This window comes from Danio aesculapii, chromosome 4 (assembly GCF_903798145.1).
Source record: "Danio aesculapii chromosome 4, fDanAes4.1, whole genome shotgun sequence".
Classification (NCBI taxonomy): Eukaryota; Metazoa; Chordata; class Actinopteri; order Cypriniformes; family Danionidae; genus Danio; species Danio aesculapii.
Genome location: NC_079438.1, coordinates 4,965,080 through 4,988,620, shown reverse-complemented (window position 1 = coordinate 4,988,620; position 23,541 = coordinate 4,965,080). Strand labels below are relative to the sequence as shown.

The 23,541-nt window shown below is 42.2% G+C and overlaps 2 protein-coding genes across 2 annotated transcripts in view; one reads left to right on the top strand and one right to left on the bottom strand.

The window, feature by feature from the left end:
* Window positions 1–23,541, top strand: part of LOC130221902 (NACHT, LRR and PYD domains-containing protein 12-like) — a 213,871-nt gene that overhangs the window by 164,390 nt on the left and 25,940 nt on the right. The gene's annotated exons all lie outside the window — the stretch shown is intronic.
* On the bottom strand, window positions 9,604–23,178 carry LOC130221945 (gastrula zinc finger protein XlCGF26.1-like). The gene is made up of 3 exons (XM_056454534.1): window positions 23,087–23,178; window positions 21,880–22,022; window positions 9,604–12,751 (listed from the first exon to the last, which is right to left on the bottom strand). The coding sequence occupies exons 2-3, from the start codon at window positions 21,932–21,934 to the stop codon at window positions 11,535–11,537; spliced, it is 1,272 nt and encodes a 423-aa protein (XP_056310509.1). The 5' UTR covers window positions 21,935–22,022; window positions 23,087–23,178; the 3' UTR covers window positions 9,604–11,534.

Here is a 23,541-nt window from a genome sequence, read left to right as displayed (position 1 = left end):
TCAAACAATATATGCATGACAGGCCACACTCTTCACACTGTGCTCAGAACTGGAGTGTCTGGCATGCTCTGGGATTCTGATGTGCACCAAGGGAGTGTAGATGGAAAACGACAAGCCGAATGTGAAGCTTGGGCTGTCAGCTGATGTGATGAAGCTCGCCTCCACACTTACAGAGGATTTTTGTCAAATATTGTTATTAATAAAAGCTTATTCATTATATGGATGATTACTTATGATATATTCTGTTATGGGGCTAACAATAGCCGCTTTTCTACTGTCGTGCTGAATGAATCTTTATGCTGAACCGCTCCATTCTGTGCCAAACAGGGCCAGACAGCATGGATACGGTTTCATTTTACACTGTTGTGCTGTGACAAATCTCTGTGAAACACATCAGTAGTTGCCTTGGTTCATAAAAGCGAAAGCAACCGCATGACTGAACACTATACCTGCTCTATCAAACAGGGGTGCTAAATATAGGTAGATGTCACAGCAGCTTATTTATTTAGAGGCCATATGTTGCGCGGCTCTGCCTAAACTTTATTTAGAGATAAAATGACCAAAATGTAACGTGATGATTGAAAATGACTGGAGGAGGAATAAATAATATATTTCAACTCTCTGAACATCACAGACAATTAAACAATGATAATGTAACAATAATAGTGTATTTGTGTTATAGTGGCAGAAATATGTGTTTGGACAGGCCTTGAGAAAAGTGAGCGGCACTTTCACTAATAAAGAATAAAGCACTGAAATTATTTCATTTTTGACAATCAATTAAACTACACAGCAGTTTCATATCAAAAGTTGATAATGATATAAAATATTCTACATTTTGATAGTAAAATATAACCATTTAAGCCATGACTGTTATTTGGTTCAGTATTCAAACACTAAATAACGAATGCAGCAAGTTAATCAATAAATGAATATAAAACAACACATATAGAGCAGGATATAAAGCAAATAAAGGACTAATATATTTAGCAAAATGCTGCTTTTATCTGTTTATTTTTATTGTTTTATTTTTGTTATTAATAATTTTTTGTCTTAATAATTAATATTAAAGATTTAACCAACGCCTAGCAACCACCTAGCAACACCCTAGCAACCACTTAGCAACACCTTAGCAACCGCCTAGCAACCACCTACCAACACCTTAGCAACCACCTAGCAACACCTTAGCAACCGCCTAGCAACACCTTAGCAACCACCCAGCAACACCTTAGCAACCGCCTAGCAACACCTTAGCAACCGCATAGCAACCACCCAGCAACACCTTAGCAACCGCCTAGCAACACCTTAGCAACCACCTAGCAACACCTTAGCAACCGCATAGCAACCACTTAGCAACCGCCTAGCAACTCCTTAGTAACCGCATAGCAACCACTTAGCAACCGCCTAGCAACACCTTAGCAACTGCCTAGCAACACCTTAGCAACCGCCTAGCAACACCTTAGCAACCGCATAGCAACCACCTAGCAACACCTTAGCAACCACTTAGCAACACCTTAGTAACCACCTAGCAACACCTTAGCAACCGCATAGCAACACCTTAGCAACCACTTAGCAACCGCCTAGCAACACCTTAGCAACCACTTAGCAACATCTTAGCAACCGCCTAGCAACACCTTAGCAACCGCATAGCAACCACCTAGCAACACCTTAGCAACCACTTAGCAACACCTTAGTAACCACCTAGTAACACCTTAGCAACCGCATAGCAACCACCTAGCAACACCTTAGCAACCACATAGCAACACCTTAGCAACCGCATAGCAACCACCTAGCAACACCTTAGCAACCACTTAGTAACACCTTAGCAACCGCATAGCAACACCTTAGCAACCGCCTAGCAACCACCTAGCAACATCTTAGCAACCGCATAGCAACCACCTAGCTACACTCTCAACCACCTAGCAACACCTTAGCAACCACCTAGCAACACCTTAGCAACCACTTAGCAACACCTTAGCAACCGCATAGCAACCACCTAGCAACACCTTAGCGACCGCATAGCAACCACTTAGCAACTGCCTAGCAACCACCTAGCAACACCTTAGCAACCACCTAGCAACACCTTAGCAACCGCATAGCAACACCTTAGCAACCACTTAGCAACCGCCTAGCAACACCTTAGCAACCACTTAGCAACATCTTAGCAACCGCATAGCAACACCTTAGCAACCGCATAGCAACCACCTAGCAACACCTTAGCAACCGCCTAGCAACACCTTAGCAACCGCATAGCAACCACCTAGCAACACCTTAGCAACCGCATAGCAACACCTTAGCAACCGCACAGCAACCACCTAGCAACACCTTAGCAACCACCTAGCAACACCTTAGCAACCACCTAGCAACACCTTAGCAACCGCATAGCAACACCTTAGCAACCACTTAGCAACCGCCTAGCAACACCTTAGCAACCACTTAGCAACATCTTAGCAACCGCCTAGCAACACCTTAGCAACCGCATAGCAACCACCTAGCAACACCTTAGCAACCACTTAGCAACACCTTAGTAACCACCTAGCAACACCTTAGCAACCGCATAGCAACCACCTAGCAACACCTTAGCAACCACCTAGCAACACCTTAGCAACCACTTAGCAACACCTTAGCAACCGCATAGCAACACCTTAGCAACCGCCTAGCAACCACCTAGCAACATCTTAGCAACCGCATAGCAACCACCTAGCTACACTCTCAACCACCTAGCAACACCTTAGCAACTGCCTAGCAACACCTTAGCAACTGCATAGCAACCACCTAGCAACACCTTAGCAACCACCTAGCAACACCTTAGCAACCACCTAGCAACACCTTAGCAACCGCATAGCAACACCTTAGCAACCACTTAGCAACCGCCTAGCAACACCTTAGCAACCACTTAGCAACATCTTAGCAACCGCCTAGCAACACCTTAGCAACCGCATAGCAACCACCTAGCAACACCTTAGCAACCACTTAGCAACACCTTAGTAACCACCTAGCAACACCTTAGCAACCGCATAGCAACCACCTAGCAACACCTTAGCAACCGCCTAGCAACACCTTAGCAACCGCATAGCAACACCTTAGCAACCACTTAGCAACCGCCTATTAACACCTTAGCAACCACTTAGCAACATCTTAGCAACCGCCTAGCAACACCTTAGCAACCGCATAGCAACCACCTAGCAACACCTTAGCAACCACTTAGCAACACCTTAGTAACCACCTAGCAACACCTTAGCAACCGCATAGCAACCACCTAGCAACACCTTAGCAACCACATAGCAACACCTTAGCAACCGCATAGCAACCACCTAGCAACACCTTAGCAACCACTTAGCAACACCTTAGCAACCGCATAGCAACACCTTAGCAACCGCCTAGCAACCACCTAGCAACATCTTAGCAACCGCATAGCAACCACCTAGCTACACTCTCAACCACCTAGCAACACCTTAGCAACCACCTAGCAACACCTTAGCAACCACTTAGCAACACCTTAGCAACCGCATAGCAACCACCTAGCAACACCTTAGCGACCGCATAGCAACCACTTAGCAACCACCTAGCAACACCTTAGCAACACCTTAGCAACCACCGAGCAACACCTTAGCAACCGCCTAGCAACACCTTAACAACCGCATAGCAACCACCTAGCAACACCTTAGCAACCACCTAGCAACACCTTAGCAACCACTTAGCAACACCTTAGCAACCACTTAGCAACCGCCTAGCAACACCTTAGCAACCACTTAGCAACATCTTAGCAACCGCCTAGCAACACCTTAGCAACCGCATAGCAACCACCTAGCAACACCTTAGCAACCACTTAGCAACACCTTAGTAACCACCTAGCAACACCTTAGCAACCGCCTAGCAACACCTTAGCAACCACCTAGCAACACCTTAGCAACCACCTAGCAACACCTTAGCAACCGCATAGCAACCACCTTAGCAACCACTTAGCAACCGCCTAGCAACACCTTAGCAACCACTTAGCAACATCTTAGCAACCGCCTAGCAACACCTTAGCAACCCCATAGCAACCACCTAGCAACACCTTAGCAACCACATAGCAACACCTTAGCAACCGCATAGCAACCACCTAGCAACACCTTAGCAACCGCATAGCAACACCTTAGCAACCGCACAGCAACCACCTAGCAGCACCTTAGCAACCACTTAGCAACACCTTAGCAACCGCATAGCAACCACCTAGCAACACCTTAGCAACCACCTAGCAACACCTTAGCAACCGCATAGCAACCACTTAGCAAATGCCTAGCAACCGCCTAGCAACACCTTAGCAACCGCATAGCAACCACCTAGCAAAACCTTAGCAACCACCTAGCAACCGCCTAGCAACACCTTAGCAACCGCCTAGCAACACCTTAGCAACCGCATAGCAACCACCTAGCAAAACCTTAGCAACCACCTAGCAACCGCCTAGCAACACCTTAGCAACCGCATAGCAACACCTTAGCAACCGCTTAGCAAAAACTTAGCAAAAACTTAGCAACACCTTAGCAACCCCTTAGCAACCGCATAGCAACACCTTAGCAACCACTTAGCAACACCTTAGCAACACCTTAGCAACCACCTAGCAACACCTTAGCAACCGCCTAGCAACACCTTAGCAACCACCTAACAACCACCTAGCAACATCTTAGCAACCGCATAGCAACCACCTAGCAACATCTTAGCAACCGCATAGCAACACCTTAGCAACCGCATAGCAACCACCTAGCAACACTTTAGCAACCGCCTAGCAACACCTTAGCAACCGCATAGCAACACCTTAGCAACCGCTTAGCAAAAACTTAGCAAAAACTTAGCAACACCTTAGCAACCGCCTAGCAACCCCTTAGCAACCGCATAGCAACACCTTAGCAACCACTTAGCAACACCTTAGCAACCGCCTAGCAACACCTTAGCAACCACTTAGCAACCGCCTAGCAACACCTTAGCAACCGCATAGCAACCACCTAGCAACACCTTAGCAACCACCTAGCAACACTCTCAACCACCTAGCAACACCTTAGCAACACCTAGCAACACCTTAGCAACCACCTACCAACACCTTAGCAACCGCATAGCAACACCTTAGCAACCGCCTAGCAACACCTTAGCAACCACTTAGCAACACCTTAGCAACCGCCTAGCAACACCTTAGCAACCACTTAGCAACACCTTAGTAACCACCTAGCAACACCTTAGCAACCGCATAGCAACCACCTAGCAACACCTTAGCAACCACATAGCAACACCTTAGCAACCGCATAGCAACCACCTAGCAACACCTTAGCAACCACTTAGCAACCGCCTAGCAACACCTTAGCAACCGCATAGCAACCACTTAGCAACTGCCTAGCAACCACCTAGCAACACCTTAGCAACCGCCTAGCAACACCTTAGCAACCACCTAGCAACACCTTAGCAACCACCTAGCAACACCTTAGCAACCGCATAGCAACACCTTAGCAACCGCATAGCAACCACCTAGCAACACTTTAGCAACCGCATAGCAACACCTTAGCAACCGCCTAGCAACACCATAGCAACCGCCTAGCAACACCTTAGCAACCACCTAACAACCACCTAGCAACATCTTAGCAACCGCATAGCAACCACCTAGCAACATCTTAGCAACCGCATAGCAACACCTTAGCAACCGCATAGCAACCACCTAGCAACACCTTAGCAACCGCCTAGCAACACCTTAGCAACCGCATAGCAACACCTTAGCAACCGCTTAGCAAAACCTTAGCAAAAACTTAGCAACACCTTAGCAACCGCATAGCAACCCCTTAGCAACCGCATAGCAACACCTTAGCAACCACTTAGCAACACCTTAGCAACCGCCTAGCAACACCTTATCAACCGCATAGCAACCACCTAGCAACACCTTAGCAACCGCCTAGCAACACCTTAGCAACCGCCTAGCAACCACCTAGCAACACCTTAGCAACCGCATAGCAACCACCTAGCAACACCTTAGCAACCACTTAGCAACACCTTAGCAACCGCCTAGCAACACCTTAGCAACCGCATAGCAACCTTGTAGCAACACCTTAGCAACCGCATAGCAACACGTTAGCAACCACCTAGCAACACCTTAGCAACCGCATAGCAACCGCCTAGCAACCACTTATTAACTGCCTAGCAACCACCTTAGCAACCACCTAGCAACACCTTAGCAACCGCATAGCAACACCTTAGCAACCGCTTAGCAACAGCTTAGCAACCACTTAGCAACCGTCTAGGGTTTTGAGAAGAGGGAGGAGGAAATAGAGCGGGCATAGCAGAGGTAGAGGGGCGGGGTACATAGCTGGTGACTCTTGGGGTTTGTAGTTCTTTGTCTGAGGAGGGGATTATGAAGGGACAGGAAGTGGTCATGTGCAGATTTGAACGGCAGACCGTGCAGGAAAGATTACGGCATCCTAAGAAAACTCTGTTGTGAGGATCAGTATCCATGGCCCCCCAGTAGGGACACTGAATCCACTGAGTAACGTGAATATCGCATTTTGCAAAAACTAATTTGTGGTACGTGTAAAAACGTGTTTCCTCATAGGAGAGCACGAGCTCTGAAATTATGACCATATAGTCGATCAGCTTGTGCCTCCTATGGGGAAAGACTGAACACATGATTTCTGTATAACCTGCGAATGCTACGTAAATTTCAGCTAATGAAAGTGTGCGGGGTTGGGAGCTAGCGGGTGTTTTAAGTGTAATAGTGAATTCTCTGCAATCCACCTGTCTTTCTGCTGAGGGAGGTGCTATGGGTGACAGGAGTGTAGAAAGGTCGATGTCAGCACTTGACAGGCTGAGGTTTTTTAAAGCCGTTGGAGATTGGGGGTGGTTCCAGGACTGGAGCATTATGAGGAATGAGAAGGGGCGTGGCTGTGGTTAGGGTGAAGGGGGCTGTGCGAAAGAAATGTGAGTAGGGAGGGTAGACTGTTGGGGCGGGTTAGTAATGTAGGTGGGTGCTTGGTGAAGGAATGAAGAGGAGAAAAAGGTGGGGATACTGGAAGAGGGGAAATGAGTAGAGAGAGGAAGAGCGTTAGGACTTGTAGAGAAAGACTGGGTAGAAATAAGCGTGTAGTGAGTGAGGGAGGTTGGAAGGGGGAGAGAGTTGAGGAGGGTTGAGAATGGAAGAGTAGGACTGGAGTTTTCACTGGAATGTGGTTTTAAGCAGGTGTAATGGAGGCCAGCTAGTGAAGTGCTGTGCAGGTAAACCTCACTCCTCTGACCTCTAAAGGTGCTCTGGTGACAGACACTAGGGGCCATGGTCTTTAGCCTACTTGTTAGGGCAACTGCCATGCGCAAGGTCGCCGGTTCGATCTCAGCTCGGAGCGAGTTGGGTGGTGTAGAGCCAGCGGGGTTACACAGGCCTGGGTAACCTCACTATTCAAAAAACCATCACTCAACACCTCATTGGATGAAAAATACAGACCAGTCTCTCTCCTTCTGTTTATTGCCAAAACACTACGAAGGGCTGTTTTCAACTAAATTTCCAAATTTTTAACTCGCATCAAACTGCCTGAAGGATATCAGCTAGGAAAAAAACATCACCAACTGCTTACATCACCTTCCCTGCAACTCCACACATTCAACACAATTTCTCAATCCAGCTGGGATCATCCACCATTACCCCATGTAGTTCTGTAAGAAATCTTAGGGTGATTCTGGATGATCAGTTGTCCTTCAAAGAGGACATTGCTAACACAGCTCCATCATGCAGATCTGCACTTTTCAACATCAGAAAAATCAGACTCTTCTTAACAGATCATGCTGCACAACTTTTAGTGCAAACTCCTGTCGTTTCAATGCTGGACCCTGACAGTGCTCTTCTAGCTGGATTCCCATCCTGAACCCATAATCCTCTACAGATGCTCCAGAACGCTGCAGCTAATCTGGTGTTCAATGAGATCCCATGTAACTCCTCTCTTTAGCTCTCTGCATTGGTTACCACTCGAGGCTCATATCAAGTTAAAATCACTGGTACTGCACCCTCTTACCTACACCTTCTCTCCAGGAGCCGCTAATCTGGGAGTGAGCGCAGGCTATAAATCACTTTGTAAATGAAAAACTAGTATCACAAACAGTATTTGTCTTGTAACATTTCATGTAAGATAGTAAGGAACTTACAAGATATTTTACCACGTGAAATTACCAAGTAGTCTGTTAATGACTTACACTGAGCATATTGGTATGGGGTGTGGGGTTGCCCTCCATGGCAACTGCTCATTGGGATGGACCAAACCAGATGACTTAAAAACCTACTGCAACAGTAAAACTTTGCTTTTTGCATTAGCTCGCTCATGTTCCCTGCTGCTCTTTGCCACCTCTCGCATTGCTCTCAGACACTGCACCTCCACGCAATCAAGTCGCAAAGAACTTTCCATGCAACCTCTTAAAGTTTAGGAACCGTCAAAACCGCAAAAAAATCCTGCAAACCGACTCTCAGCAGAGTCTGTCACCCCAGTAACCCAGGACAACTTCCCAAGGACGTCACTGAAACGGAGTCACCACCCAATCAGGAACGCCGTGTTTTGTTGAGGAAAGAAACAGTACCTCTAAGTCCCAATCCCAATTCTACCCCTTAGTCCTTCCCCTTACCCCTCGTTTTACGGGTGCGTGTAAATGGGTAGTGTTGTCCCAATTCTCTTTAGCTTGAAGGTGTAGATCTAAGGGCAAGTGGTTTACACCCCTTCAAACGAAGATTTTTCAGGACCAAACTTGAAACCAAGGAGTAAGAAAAATTTCCCAGAATACCTCAGTCACAGCTGCACCCGGAAGTAAGTAGATCCACAAATTAGTATATTTGTCATTATTATTAATTTTCACAACAAACACGTTTTAATATATTCATAACCGCGTTCGTGTTTTACCATCATGCTTTAAAAAAAACCCGCTAAAATATAAACCGTTAAATTTCGTGATCTATATTGCCTAATGATAACTCCTGTACAGCAATCCCACAACATTCTGACACTCGATGACACTGGAATACGCTGTCAGAAAGGTCTAGTGGCTGAGAATGAGCTTTTTAGTGTCTGCTATAACGTTAATGTTGTTTTTGATGTGTTTGCACTAGAGATGGCGATGACATATGATGACGTGCGCAGGTGCTGTAGTGCTGTCCCAATTCTTAGGGGTAAATTTTGAAGCCCTTCCCCTTAACCCTCGGTTGTAAGGGGAAGGGGTAAGGGTACAAAAATAGAATTGGGATTGCGCCTTAGTCAGAAACCATGTTGCTTGACTGGGAAAAGGTGGCCATCTCCAGTTTGGAGGAGAATCCCTACCCCAAATGGAGTTCAAGTATCTGCGTTTTTTTCCATGAGGAATGGAATGTGAGATTTAAAGATGGATCAGTGCAGCGGCAGCAGTAATGCAGTTGATGTGATTGTCTGTTGTAGTGAAGGAGCTAAAACGAAAGGCAATGTTCTCAATTTACCACTTAATCCAAGTACCTACTCTCACCTATGGTCATGACTGAAAGGACAAGATCTCGGATACAATCGGACACATTTTGCAAAGTGTTATGACCCGCTTGTTTGAGTTGCAACATAAAAGAGAGATGAACCAACAAAATAGCCTCAATGCAAATTATTTATTATAAAATGTAACTCCTAGAACGATCAATCAAAGCAACCAACAAATGTCTAGGGATAATACTGAAGATAAAGAACTTAGGATATAATCACAACAACACTTTAACTACATGATACAAGTAATGCAAAACAAAACCATAAGGTTAAAGAGTCAATGAAATGGCAGGTCCTGACATGAGGACTCCTGAGTAGCCACAGCGCCCTGGGGTAGCTAGCACAACAACTTTTATATACCCATTGATGAGTAATGCAGACGTCCAATCAGGATTTACCACATACTCCAGTCTGGAGTCTTGGGATCATCACAGTGTATTAATATTGTAAAACTTAATACCCGTCACTCTGCCTAAATAATAGAATATTCATCAAGTTTGTATTCTACTTAAAAAAGTACATGTAGTAAACTAGAAAGAATCTTGAACCTAAAAGTAAAGAAACTTTACTAATAAAACATGCAACACAGGACAATTGAATGGGCTTTCTAAACTTGAGGCCCTGGTATACTGCAAACTAACCATCCTGGAGCTCCACCTTCTTTGATGAGCGGTGTCTTTCAAGTGATGTTTCTCATTCAGGGAGTCAGACAGAGAACATCATCCAAAACAACACTAGCTACATGAATACACTGGAGAGTAGAGTACAGATGTATCCGCACCTGTACAATCACTTGCCGTTTGTCAGATGTTTATGAAACTGTTCTTCTCTCAGCCACCATCATTGTTTACGATAAACGCAAAGATTACAACACATTTACAACCCCACCTACTGCAGTGTAGGAGTGTTGGAAAACAGTATACCGTCACTCAGCCTTTTCAAACAATATTCAGACACGAAACATCCTGTGCACATGAGAATGTTTTGCTGTATTCATGTCATGTGTGCAACTTTTTGTCCATGTGTTTCTTAAGCTGCGCCGAATGAGCGAAACATGAAGTGTCCCGAATCGTGCTGGGTGCCGCGACGGCGCTTCTGGTGTGCGACCTGCAGGCAAGTTAGTTATATTATTTCCAATGGAGAGACGCGCACTTGAGGCACCGTGAATGCACTTTACAGCTGCACCTAGTTATGATCAAAGGGAGCTTCTGTGAACGTGAGAAATGCGAACGCCTGCAGTTTTAGGTAGACACAATGAAAAGTACACATGTTTGCAAACCTACCTAAAGGTACAAACAATAATTACGATTAGAGCGATAATGTGTAGAATACTGATCTTGTGTTGAGCCCAATGAGCCTTGCATCTAAAAATAGAGCAAGGGTGTTCCTTTAGTGATATCGCTTTGACTCACACGCTGAAAATGGCGGACATGAAACAACAAACCGAGAATATGGTAATAACACCTGTCAATCAATATTGGTGGGTGGGGGGACCGCACTCCTACGTCAAGTTGCGGTCGCACTGAAAACCGCTCCAATTGGTCCACCGTTTTTATGTTTTTAAATTGAAAAAAAAAGGACTGGGTGTGTTTATATCACCCCAGTATGACGGTCTATACACTATACCTACACACATGTCTGTCCAAACAGCTTAAAAAGTAGATTTTTCACCATAGGTGCCCTTTAAGCTCTGAAGAGTTGCCGAAACTCATCCCACACTGAAGCTGCGGTCCCACTAGAGTTTGAGCATGCGAAATTCTGTTGTACAGCGCTGCAAAAAGGGGCGGGATTAAACAAGATGATTAGACATTGAAAAGTGAGCGATTGGTCCATATTTTACATTTTTTTCCAGAGAGGTCATGTTTTGATCTTCGATTGGTCTCACACAGTCAAGTGATGTGATTTCGTAGGTCAGAGTTAACCAAGCTTGAACTTTGGAACGCAGTGAACTGCGAAACTTGACGCACAAACTTGGTTTCCAACCTGACTCATTCGCATGCGTATGAATGAAAGTCTATGGGAAGAAAAGTCCAGTGTGACCGTGGCTTAAGTGCAAGTAAATGGTTTCTCTCTAGTGTGGCTCATCATGTGTAGATTAAGGGACGATGATCGGCTGAAACTCTTCCCACACTGAGTGCATGTGAATGGTTTCTCTCCAGTGTGGATCCTCATGTGTATATTAAGGTATGATGAGCAGGTAAAACTCTTTCCACACTGAGTGCATGTGAATGGTTTCTCTCCAGTGTGGATAATCATGTGTTGATTAAGGGATGATGATTGGCTGAAACTCTTCCCACATTGAATGCATGTGAATGGTTTCTCTCCAGTGTGGATCCTCATGTGTTGATTAAGGTGTGATAAGTGGCTGAAACTTCTCCCACACTGAGTGCATGTGAATGGTTTCTCTCCAGTGTGGATCCTCATGTGTTTATTAAAGTTCGATGATTGGCTGAAACTCTTCCCACACTGAGTGCATGTGAATGGTTTCTCTCCAGTGTGGATCCTCGTGTGTAGATTAAAGTGTGATGATTGGCTGAAACTCTTCCCACACTGAGTGCACGTGAATGGTTTCTCTCCAGTGTGGACTGTCATGTGTTTATTAAGGAACATTGATCGGCTGAAACTCTTCCCACACTGAGTGCATGTGAATGGTTTCTCTCCAGTGTGGATCCTAATGTGTTGATTAAGAGATGATGATTGGCTGAAACTCTTCCCACACTGGGTGCATATGAATGGTTTCTCTCCGGTGTGGATCCTCATGTGTTTATTAAGGGATGATGATTGGATGAAACTCTTCCCACACTGAGTGCATGTGAATGGTTTCTCTCCAGTGTGGATCCTCATGTGTTTATTAAGGTGTGATGAGCAGTTATAACTCTTCCCACACTGAGAACATGTGAATGGTCTCTCTCCAGTGTGGATCCTTGTGTGTTTATTAAGGTGTGATGAGCAATTAAAACACTTCCCACACTGAGAACATGTGAATGGTCTCTCTCCAGTGTGGATCCTCTTGTGTTGATTAAGGTGTGATGATTGGCTGAAACTCTTCCCACACTGAGTGCATGTGAATGGTTTCTCTCCAGTGTGGTTCATCATGTGAATCTTAAGTTTGCTTTTGTCTGCCAAACTCTTTCCACACTGAGTGCAGGTGAAACGATTTTTGCCTCTCTTTTTTAAAATACCATCAGTCTCTAAATGAGCTTTTTCCTCAATTTTGACATGATGTTTCTCCTCTTTACTCCCCTCATTCTCTTCAATTAGGTCTGAAACAGATAAATAAAACATTAGTTTTCATTAAGTCTTAAAAACTCTCATCAAAAACTGAGAAGTGAAAAGACACTGGAAACATTGGCTACACACACTGTAATTTTGATGCACATTAAATGTAAAATAAATCAGATATTTTTTTGGTCCATTGACGTGTACACATTTAAGCAGATTCAATTCATCTTTATCTAGTACTTTTAGAACGTAAATTGTGTCAAAGCCGCTTAACATAGAAGTTATAGTAAATTGAAACTGTGTCAGTCTACTGTGTCAGGCCTATTTTTATTCATATAAATTCATAACTACAACAAAATGTTTTTCCAAAATGTGTAAAGCAGACAGGGAATACTTGTTTACTCTGTGCCTGACTGGTAAACGCATCAGAAAAAAGTTCTGGGGTAACAGCTGAACAAACAGCTGAATATTTGCCTCTCAGACATGAGACATACCTGTACAGCATCTGCATAAAGGCTGAATGTGCACCTTTCCCCTTGTGTGCTGTTGGGTCATTTTTATCCATTCATTGGGTGATTTTAAGGCTTAATTTGGCTGAAACTTTCTCTGTGTTTCAGCAAATAAACTGATATTTGGGTACATCTAATTTTGACATATTCTGGGAAAATGCTTTAAAAAATATATATAATAATAATAAAAAACCTCAATACACTCTGGGCAAATTTACTCCTTTTTTGTTATATTCATGGCTGTTTTTTCTCCATTGGCCTCTATTATAACATTTTTTGGATTGCAAAGCCATGACAGCATATAATCATGCAAATGGGTGAGAGTGTAAAGCAGGGGTCACCAAACTTGTTCCTGGAGGGCCGGTGTCCTGCAGATTTTAGCTCCAACCTTAATCAAACACACCTGAACAAGCTAATCAAGGTCTTACAAGGTATTCTTGAAACAATCAAGCAGGTGTGTTGAGGCAAGTTGGAGCTAAACCCTGCAGGGACACCGGCCCTCCAGGACCGTGATTGGTGACCCCTGGTGTAAAGGAAGAGGAGAGTTGAAGAGGGCAGCATTATGTGGTGTGCGGAAGAAAATGTGCTGTCTTAAAATCATTTGCATTTTTTCATTGCACTTTCATTTGACTTATAAGTGCTGAAGGTTTTGTGTTTCATTGTGATTATTATCATATTGTTTGTTTTGTTGTTGATACTGCTTTTGTGTGTGAAACAGTGTACCCCCCAGGATCCTCCAAATGAAATTCATGGCTTTTTAAGACCTTTTTAATACCATTTCAAATGAAATTCAATGCCAACTTCATACCCATTCCGACAGAAGTATGAGGGAAAAATGTAAAATCTGTATAAATTTTGAACCCTACAAAATAATTATGTACAAGTGACTCCTTGATTTGACTAAAACACTTTATTTAAATTACCAGTTACATTTAATAAGTACGCAACAGCATAACACACATTTGATTTTTAATAAACAAATAAATTTGAACTTAATGTTGAACACTATAGCCTTCGCAGCTCTGCTGCCTTGGCTGCAATTTTTTTCACCCAGACCCTCAAGTCCTGTCAACTTCTGCTTGTGGCTTTTTCTCAACGCCTTTGCCGTAGAGTTGGTGTTGAGCCACAGTAAGATAGGATGTTCCTTGGCTGTGGTGGAAATGCTTCTAATGTAGAAATTAGAGGTGTGAACCTACACTGGTCTTACGGTTCGGTTAAGATTATCATGCCATCGATTCGGTTTAATTCGATATCTCTGTGCATCAGGTGCATTCACAGTTTTATATTGGGAAGGGGGGGGTGTCTGTATAAAACACACACACCTGTAACAAGCGGTCTTTATAAACACACACACACACTTGTTCTGGAGCTCCTGCGCTTTATTCGGAAATATATTCCTGTGCCGCAAGAAATCTGGTCGGGTCCCATGGCTCCACGGGAATGCAGACCTCTACCCAGAAGTATTGCTGTAACAGCCGAGAGAAGTCAAGCCAGCAGGTCAAATGGGCCACAGTGAGGGAGAGAGAGAGAGTTTAATTTCATTCTTTCACTTGCAGTGAAATAGGAGCTTCTGCAGTATGTGTCGGTGAAAGACTGTCCAGCAAACACACACGCAGTGAAACTGAGCATAGTTTCTGCGTTTTTAAGTAGTTGGAGCACTGTCAATACTCGCGCTCGCCTCTCTCGCTATAGTAAGCTACCGCGACATAGCGCATATGAGATAAATGACGTCGGTACATAATAACCGGTTAGGATTATCACTGAACGGAAGAGGTCTCCAGTGCACAGAACTCCACAATAGGTGGTTGGCGCTGGCGAGCAGTACTACACGCAGTGTGTTTGGCACCTTTCATATGGGATTCCAGGGCCGTAACACCTCTCGTCACTAGCTTTGAAAATTTCCAGCACCAACAGCAGTAGGCATCGCGGTCATTTCCTGGCACAGGCTTGAACTAAATGTAATTCGGATTCCTTGGCCACATCGGATTAAACAGACACTTTCTCATTTTAGCCGACAAACTAGGCTAGTGACTATCTTGTTCGGTACCTCACTTGCCTAATAACCATAGTAACGGGTGCGCACACTTTCGCAGTTTCTGCTATAACGTGGAGTGTGAGATGCACTCAAAGTCACGCTGCATGAAATTTTTAATTAGACAATTAAACAAAAGCAAACTGAAAGAACAATAAATTCCATTGAAGATAATTGTGGTAATACTACAGCGAACCCTATTAAAATAAACGACACTTTTAAATGCTTTTTTAAAACTTTATATTCCTCCGAGTATACAGCTAATTGTACACAAATAGAAATTCTAAACAGTTTGCCTATACCTTATATATCTGAAGAGACAAAAAGATCATTATACATCGACATAACAGAAGACGAAATAATAGAAGCCATCTACAGTTTAACAACAGGTCGAACACCAGAACCTGATGGCCTTAATGTGGATTTTTAAAAGAAATTTAAAAACACAACTCACCAGCCCCCTTTTAGATATGTTTAAAGAATCTTTTTCAGTTGGTATACTCCCTGAATCTTTAAGACCTGCTCTCATTACGCTAACACCCAAACCTAATAAATTATTTACAAAATGTGATTCATTTCGACCAATTTCATTACATAACACAGATGTCAAAATACTTTAATTATAAAAAAATTATAGCAAGGAGGATGGAGACACTTCTACCTAAGATAATACACAGAAACCAAAATGGATTCATTAAAAGGCAGGCAAGGGTTTCATTACGGAACTTTGCTTAATGTTTTATATCTCAAAAAGGGGGCTTGCAATACGGCCATTCTTTCCTTAGATGCTGATAAGGCTTTTGACAGGGTATAGTGGCCGTATCTATTTGAGGTCCTTAAAAGATTTGGACTTGGTGAACTTTTTTGTAAATGAATTCAGTTACTCTATATGCATCCTACAGCTAAAGTTCTCACTAATAATATAGTCTCCAAAGCCTTTAATATTCAAAGGGTACTCATCAGGGGTGCCTCCTTTCACCCCTACTTTTTATCTTGGCAATTGAACCACTTGCTATTGCAGTAAGGTGCCATAGCAATATTTTTGGCATCAGACTAGACACGATAATGTACGCATTTCGTTATATGCAGACGATGTAATTTTATATCTGACAAATCTTTTCTATTCCCTCTCTAATACAACTTCTTACTGACTTTGGTCACCAATCTAAACCAATCTTAATCTTATATCCTTTTGCTGAACAAAGATGATAGTAATACTCCAGTTATAACACAATTTAATGTAGTGGATTCCTTCACTTATTTAGGAGTTAAAACTATGGCTAACATAGTTAAAATATCTTTGACTAATTACCAACCCCTTTCAGACACCATTTCTAAATTTATTGAAAGATGGAAAAAACTCCCAATCTCACTAATCGGACGTTTAAACATTACAAGAATGAGTATACTGCCCAAAATATTATCTTTCAAAATATCCCCCTCAGCCCTCCGCCTTCTATTTTTACAACACTTCGGAAATCATTTACAGATTTCATCTGGAACAATAAAAGAGCTCGTATATAGTTATCACTATTGTGCTTGCCTTATAATAAAGGTGGTCTCCGCTTTCACAATCTACAATGGTACTACTGGCCAACACAGTTACGATCTACTTTATACTATTTCTCTTCTAAAACTTCGACACCTTGGATGGATAAATTACCTTTTTATCTCCATCTTTACTCAGCAGACATGAAAACTCTCAGAAAAGACAAAATTATTGTTTCTTCTAACCCTATTCTAATTAATACAATTAATGTCTGGTGTGTTGTTTATAAGTATGTGGGTCAGTGCAATATCTTATCATACTTTACGCCAATATTGGGAAACAATCGTTTTAAACCAGCTAAATCTGACCCAGGGTTTAAAATGTGGTTTGACAAAGGGCTGCAAAAAATGGAAATTTATATAAAGAAAATGATCGCATGTCTTTTGCAGAAATCGTAACACAATAATCGTAACACTTTTGCACTGTATGTGGGATTGCCCGAAGGCACAGGAATTTTGGAAAAGGTGGCTATTTTCATCTTTGAAATGGTATTTATACAACTGCCCATGAAACCCGAAATGTTTATTTTGGGAATTACTTGTGGAAATTTTGACTGTCACAGCAGTACTCGTAAACTAATCGATATAAGTATTCTTCTTTGGCTCTCGGCGAAGGCGGTCGCACTTTTTCCCTCTCCGTCCCATATCTCTCCTCGCTAGCTCCTCTTGTCTTTGTCTTATTCTATCTCTGAGACTCTCCGTGCCCTGCTATCCAAACAAATAAGGAATTATGGATTTGATCAACTGGTCTCTGAATGCGATTGACACCATCTTCTCGACGAGAAGTTTGGGCTCGGGAGAGCCCACCTGTCCTGCGGGGACGTTTGCAGCTGGATACGTGATGGACGGGTGGGAGAAGTGGCGCGTCCTGTGCCTGGCTGCTCTGTCTCTGGAGGATATTGAAGACATTTACCTATTCGGAACTTTGATAACAGGGTTTCTGCTGATGGGCTTATGTGGGGCCCTGGCGTATTGACGAATGATGAAAGCGGTCAGTGCTGCACAAAACCCCACCAGGCTGGCCGGCTTGATTGAAGCGCTGATGGGCAGGCTTGCTAATAATCAGACTGCAATATTAGATCGCAAACTGGAAAACATCGGGGTGAAGTTAGCAGCTTTGCAACAAAATTTGGCCAGATCTGGAGACGAGTGATGGACATTAAATATCTGTGAAATTGGCAGGTATTGACCTAAAGTTGAAGTATCTTTCTACTCTTTCGGCTTCCCTGTGTTTTCTTTTCTCCTGCCAGACGGCCTCGGCTGGAGGAAAACAACTTCTCCCGGATAGCAAGATAAGGAGACGCTCTGAAATTCCTGCTCCCCGTCAAGGACACCTGTTGGACTATACAGGCTTACGCACACACACACACAGATACACAGCACGACACTTCCTGGCCTCAATCCAACGCCTTCGTATGCTTTCACCCACTGGAGGGGGTGAGCGGGTCTGCGACTGGCTCCATGGCTGCAGGACCTGATGGCTGCCCGCCCTTACCGGACTATATCCACACCCCCTGTTCCCATCCCCTGTGGCAATGTTATGTCTTGTCGGTGTGTTTTTGTGCTAGATTGCTGGGGCTTATTGTTATCCCTGATCTCACATTGCTCTAACTTAAGAGCAAGGTGAGAGGGACTTTTTTTTGCCTCTTTTTCCTGATTGTATTTTATTTCCTGTTCCACCTCCTGTGACCTGTCTTCCCTGGAGTTGTGATGTCTGTGCACAGTCGGGGGGTTCCATTTACCTGCATTTCGTTGCCTTGTACTTGTACATGTGTGATGACAATAAATTGAATCTAATCTAATCTAAATACTCCAAGCAAAGCGTTTAATAACTATGTACTGGAGGAAAACGGAAAGGCCATCTATTGTACAGTGAATCAATAATATGTCCTTTTGTTTAGCTATGGGAAAGATTTCATACATGTTACAAGGCAAACTTACGATCTTTGAGAAAATGTGGACACCCTTCATATATCTTATTTCAAATTTCAGCAATTTACTAAATGAAACAGGAAAAGACGAAATGGGTGAGTCCGGACACTAGCTCTGTCTTGTCCTGTTTCTGTCATTAGCTGCGTCTCAAAAGGCACACTATACACTATGCACAATGTACTTATGCACTTACACACTCAACAGCATAGTATATGCATGTAGTGTCGTCCCAAATGGAGCACTAATGGTTTTTTACTAAGCGGAACATCAAACCGTTTCCTTGATGACGTTTTACGGTTGTCAAATCAGTAAAATAAATGACCAAACTATCGAATAATACTTGCCAAGAGTATAAGCGCATTCACCACCAGGAGGCGCAATAGTCACTCTCGTAGGAAAATTTTGCTTTCACCATCCAAAATAAATAAAGTTATCCAACATGTGCGCCCGATAGCTCCGCCCCTTCCGCTGTGTAAGAAAAGCTGCACGGTAAGGTGTTTTCATCGATCGTGTGCTCGTGTCTTGCGTCTGTTGTCTAAGCACTTGGCTCCATGTTTACATTGTGGCCGCGTGCTTTTGTTGTGTTCTTCAGTGTTGTGTTTGTCTTGTCAAACGAACACGCGGTTAATGAGTTCTCTCATTGGCTGCGTGTTCTAGTCTCATTTTATGTGAGCGCATGGCTTGTGTTGTCTCTTTGTGTCATGTGCTCTCCCGTCTAGTGTCACCAACAACCGCCGGTGTTGCGGTGGTGGTGGCAGGGTTGGGTCAGTCATGCTGTAAAATAATCCGTGATAGAACGTGCTGTTATTGTTTCACTGAAACCTTTCTTTCTGACGTACGCGACTATAATGCCTGACTCACACTACAGGATTTGTAAAAACCTTACAATTTATGAAATCTGATTGCAGCATATATGCATAAGGTTTGAAATTCGTGGCACATCACACACTGGATGTTCGTTCCCAAGGGAGCACATCACGTTATCTATAGGAGACTGTAATAGCTACTGCACAAATGATAGCACGACACTTCGCTATAGTGATACTATAGTGTTTGTAGCAAAAAAAAAACAAAAAACTGGATAAAAACCTGGCTGGGGAGACGGCGATAACATGGATTATCTGTTCTTCAACAAGAAAAGATAGCAGACCTGACACCGTGACGGTGTTTATCATACGAACACAGTTTGTGTTTATGATCATTAATATGAACAACTAATATTCATAACAAATTAATAACTCCTCTCGCTTTAGACTTTAAGCTTTAGAGCTTGTTGTGTCGGCGCAAAATTGAGAATCAGATTATGAAGATTGATTAAGAGCATGCTTTTCCTTTATTGCATCCTTTTAGCAAGGTATTTATTTATTTAGAAGCGGTGAGGACAATATTCAATGGCAAAAAAAAAATTCCTCCCATACCACCGACAAATTACGCCTCTGTATGTACCCAAGTAGCCTGCCTACGTTAATTTACATTTTATGAATAAATTAAGAAATAACAAAAACCAAAGAATTATGCTAAAATATCCGTACAAATGTACGTATTTATTTGTGAACTTTCGTGAATGAAACAACACAATCCAGCCTATAAATGTAAAATAAATAAAATAAATAAACTTTAACTGCTTGAAACAGTATAATAATAATTATTAAACATTACATTTAAGAACTTTCCAAATAGACTAAATTACTTTACTAATCAGTAATAATATAAATTGTAAGAAGAAAAAGAAGAACAAAAAAAATAGCCTACTAGTAACAATGTATGTCAAAAAAAAAACGTTGAAAAAAACAAAACAAAACATTGTAAGCTACTAACTCTTCTTATTTTTTATTGATGGCCTATTTTAAATCCTTTGCCATAAAAACTAGCATGTTGACTTTGTCCAGTTTAAGCGAATTCCTAATTGGGGTTACAATGTCTCCAGCAGCACTGAATAGACGTTCAGACGGTGTGCTTGTAGCACAAATGCACAGATACTTTTTCGCAACGGTGGCCAAGAGAGGGTATCTTGCTTCATTGTTCCGCCACCAAGCAAGTGGGTCATCGCCGGTATCTATTGTCTCTTCTTGCAAATAGCGCATTAAACCCTAAAGGTTTGACGTGTTTGCACAATTAACACTTATCTTTTTGAAACAAACCCAACAAATCGCTTCATCCAAATTAATTGGTTCACCTTTCTCGTTCGGCACGAATCTAAAATGTAACATTTGCTTTTCCAACGAGATTCATGGCTGAACTTGGAACTTGCTGAATTGTGCCTTATATTCTTATGCTTGACAACGTAATGGAAATGTGTGTTTTAGACAACGCAATCTCACGGCAATTCGTAACTTTTTGATTTAGTGGCTAATTCGTATGAATTTGTACGATCTAATTCGTAAAATTTACTCATCATGCAATGACGATTGGGGTTAGGGGTGTGGTGCCACGCCTCCTTTTTAAAAAAGTAAATTTTTCTACGACTGAACTCGTACGAATTCGCCACTAAACCGACAAAACGTAAAATACTTACGTTTCCTCGTGAGCGCGCGACGTCACATACTACCGCCGGTGGCATGGACAACCGCGGTCATGACGCGGTTGTCACGGTGACCGTCACAGCCCTATGTTATATTGTCATATTTTTATTACATCTCAATTAACAGATTGTTAAAAATAAATACATTTAAAAAATGAAGCAAGACAAGATTGCCTGACTCTTGCGTATGTAGTTACAATAGCAACCCAACGTTCTCCTCAGAATTTCCAACAATTGTGGTGCAGCGATGAGATGAATGCGTTGAGTGACTGACAGGAGGCGTGGCTATGCAGGACCACGTTGTGTGTGTGTGTGTGGGTGTGTAAACTCGCTTTCAGAAATGAGAGACAGAAAGCGCTTACTGCTGTGGGGCTGCCTCTGATAAAAAATAAAAAAAAAACTCTTACATAAAGAGGTTGAGAAAGCCCAGCTGATTTAGCTTTATTGATCCTGTGGGAACGCAATTATGAACCGGTTTAAATATTATATAAATATAATGTGTTGAAAAACTGTGATTTGACAAAACTTAAACCCAAAAGATTCATGGCTTTGGAAAAAACATTCAGGGCTGAAACCCCAGAAGCCCAACAACCCCAGCGCCGCCCTTGATCAGGAATAAACACCAACCTATTTGTTGTTCAGAGTCTTCATTTTTAATTTTGCAGGGTTCTGGATCACTCATGTTCTCGCTGTCCGTCAATAAACTCTTCACTGGAGCCTGATGGGAAAATTCCTGTGTTTATAGCTGAAATTGAGGAGGAGGAGCTTCACTGGAGGAGGAGACAAATATTCTAATTACATGATGTTTGCATATGTTTATATTTGAATGCCATATCAGCAGCACTGGCTATATTCATGGCAACACTTGTATTAAATATTAAATATATAATTGACATTCATAACCGTTTCTGAAACATTAATTGTTTCTTTTAAAACACACAAATAACAACAACAACACAGATAGTCTTATACGCTCTTTCAGTCTGATCAATGATAAAAAAATTCCTCCAGAAAACACATTTTTAAATATTTGCCTTAAAATATTTCCTGAATAAAAACATTCTCTAATATCGTTTAAGAATATACATTCTATTAAAATATGTTTTACCATCAAAATATTCTCAATTGAGGTAAAGTTGGTTTTATATTCGCACATTTGTTCAGTGACAACTTGTGACATGGTCCCTGTATTGTTTACCATGGTACTTTGAGTCGGAAATCTCATCTAAGTAGGACTTGAAAACAACATTACTATTTATTTGACTGTGAACAATGTTGTATTTTGATAAGATGATTTCCCTGTTTAGAATTAGCAAATAATTATAAAAAAAAAACAAGTTATATTAAGTTAGTTTAGGAGAAAGTCTGAATGTGCGAATATAAAACCAACTTTACCTCAATATATTCTCACACAAGTTACACATAGATTTTTCTTCCCTGTTAAATAAATGTGTGCAAGTCTTGAGTGGCTGATTCTACATCTTGTGTGTGCAGCGTGATCATGTCTCTGATTGCTTACATTTATCTGGTTTTGGCCAGATTTGGTAGCAATACATGAAAAAAAATGCATTTAGGACCTGTTTAAAAAGATTTAAGACCTACAACACAACATTTTAGTAAAGTTAAGACTTTTTATGGCTTAAATTTGGATTTTAAGATTTCTTAAGACCCTGTAGATAACCCGCGAGTAACGAATTACAGAAGTGTTTACAGCTTAGCATCGAGCTAAAAACAAAGCATATTAGCATTGAGCACATATGTTAAAGCAGTTCAACCCGCAAGAAAATTGCAGCAAATATGTGAACGCTACAAAGGTCAGATATAATACACTTACTCTGAATAGACGCACAACACCCGTAACATAAGTGGAATTAAACAGCTAACAGCAAAGCTCTGCACTCTCCGCCTCAGACTGAGAGCCATGGGCGGGATATTTGCCTGCACGCTGATCAGCGAAAGCTGACTGGCTGCCTGTGTGTGGCTCAGCGAAAGCTGATTGGCTGCCTGTTTCTCAGTCAGTCTCTTGACAACAGAGGGAAACATTTGTGGACAGAAGATAATGTCTTCTTTTTCAGCCAGTTCATATATAGTGTAAATTGGAAAACGAAGGAGAAATGTATCTGTAAGTCATGACTGCAACAGTAAATTGCAAAAAGCTATTTAAAGCTGGAGAAAGGTTTGTTTGAAAACTTTTACATGAATATAAAGCGATTGATTAAAGTTTCAGGGTTTTCATCCAATGCTAAATTATGTACCTGCTGTTGACAATGTTATTGTAATCCTTTATAC